Genomic DNA, 1,257 nt, shown 5'->3' with positions numbered 1-1,257 from the left:
GGAAAGCTTTGGCCCAGTGCCCGCACTCAGTACAGGGAGATGTCGAGGTGATGGAGTGTCCACACTTGGGCTGGGCCCTGGGGACACAGCCATCCAGGCGTCATGGTCTGGGTGGGAGCAGGCATTGGAGCCCCACGAGGGTGGGATGAATTCACGCCAACACAGTCCCAGGGAGAGAAGGAAACAGCATGTACGAAGGCCCTAGTGCTGGAAGAGGGAATATTCTGGAACATGGAGCTGAGGGTGATGGGGAGTGGCCAGCTTGTAAAGGGTGAGAGGCTCAGACTGGGGGTGAGCAGCAGGGCCTCTAAGGGATGGCAGGGAAGTGGGGCTGAACTGAGGGCTGGTGAAGGGTGATAGGAGAGTGAGGGGACCCGGTTTGTGCTACGGGCTCACGTAGGCTGCTGGGCATACCAGGGTTGGGGGAAATGTGTCGGGAGCCTGCAGGCACCATCCCGGCAGGAGAGGCCATGGCTCCTGCACCCCTGAGCAGGTCTCCTCCTCCAGGAAGTGGGGACGGGCCCAGCAGCCCCAGCCCCTTGGAACGTAGCCCTGGATCTGAGCCACCGTCCCCAGGACCTGCTACCTCCCCGACATCTCCAGACCTGGACCCAGAGGCCGTGCGGGGGGCCCTCCGGGATTTCCTGCAGGAGCTGCGGAGCACCCAGCGAGAACGGGTGAGGCTGGTGTGAGAGGCCGGGTAGGGAACGGGTGGCTGAGACCTGGGAGGGGCTGCAGGTTGTCAGAGCAGGGGTCTTCCCCTTCCCCTGACCTGGGGACTGCAGGATGAGTTTCGGGCCCAGACCAGTGCCCTGAGTCGCCAGCTGGTGGAGATGGAGGCCGAGAGGGACAGCGCAACCTCGAGGGCAAGGCAGCTGCAAAAGGCTGTGGCCCAGAGTGAGGAAGGTGAGTCTGACCCCCACCCGGGCCTTTGCTTTGCTCTCGTGTGCTCTTAGCAGCGGAGTGGGAAGGCTGCGGGATTGCCCTGAGCGGCTCCTGCATCCCTGCCCTGGCCACTGTGACCAGGAGCATCACACCCTAAATGACAGTTGGGGGCCGTCATTTCTGGGGACCCTCCTTGATCAGGCCCACCCCATGTTCAGACTTACAGACCTTCAAAGACTCAGAGAGGCAGGTCCCATGGTGAGTGGAGGGCAGGCCAGGTATTTTGGGGCCTGGGTTAGGCATCTGGGCTGTGCCTGGCCAGGCCTCACCCTGGGGTGGGGGCCACAGCTCGGCGCAGCGTGGACGGGCGGC

The 1,257-nt window shown here is 63.6% G+C and overlaps 1 protein-coding gene across 1 annotated transcript in view; it reads left to right on the top strand.

Annotated features, from left to right (window-relative positions):
• The window catches only part of CROCC (ciliary rootlet coiled-coil, rootletin), a 50,109-nt gene that overhangs the window by 42,844 nt on the left and 6,008 nt on the right, over positions 1–1,257 (top strand). The window contains exons 28-31 of the mRNA XM_015565930.1: positions 90–271; positions 370–677; positions 786–906; positions 1,234–1,253. Of these exons, the coding sequence (XP_015421416.1) occupies positions 90–271; positions 370–677; positions 786–906; positions 1,234–1,253 (631 nt within the window). The remainder of the gene's footprint in view (positions 1–89; positions 272–369; positions 678–785; positions 907–1,233; positions 1,254–1,257) is intronic.

The sequence above is a fragment of the Myotis davidii genome, unplaced genomic scaffold (genome assembly GCF_000327345.1).
Source record: "Myotis davidii unplaced genomic scaffold, ASM32734v1 scaffold299, whole genome shotgun sequence".
In the NCBI taxonomy this organism is placed as follows: Eukaryota; Metazoa; Chordata; class Mammalia; order Chiroptera; family Vespertilionidae; genus Myotis; species Myotis davidii.
This window is presented reverse-complemented; position numbering and strand designations above follow the sequence as displayed.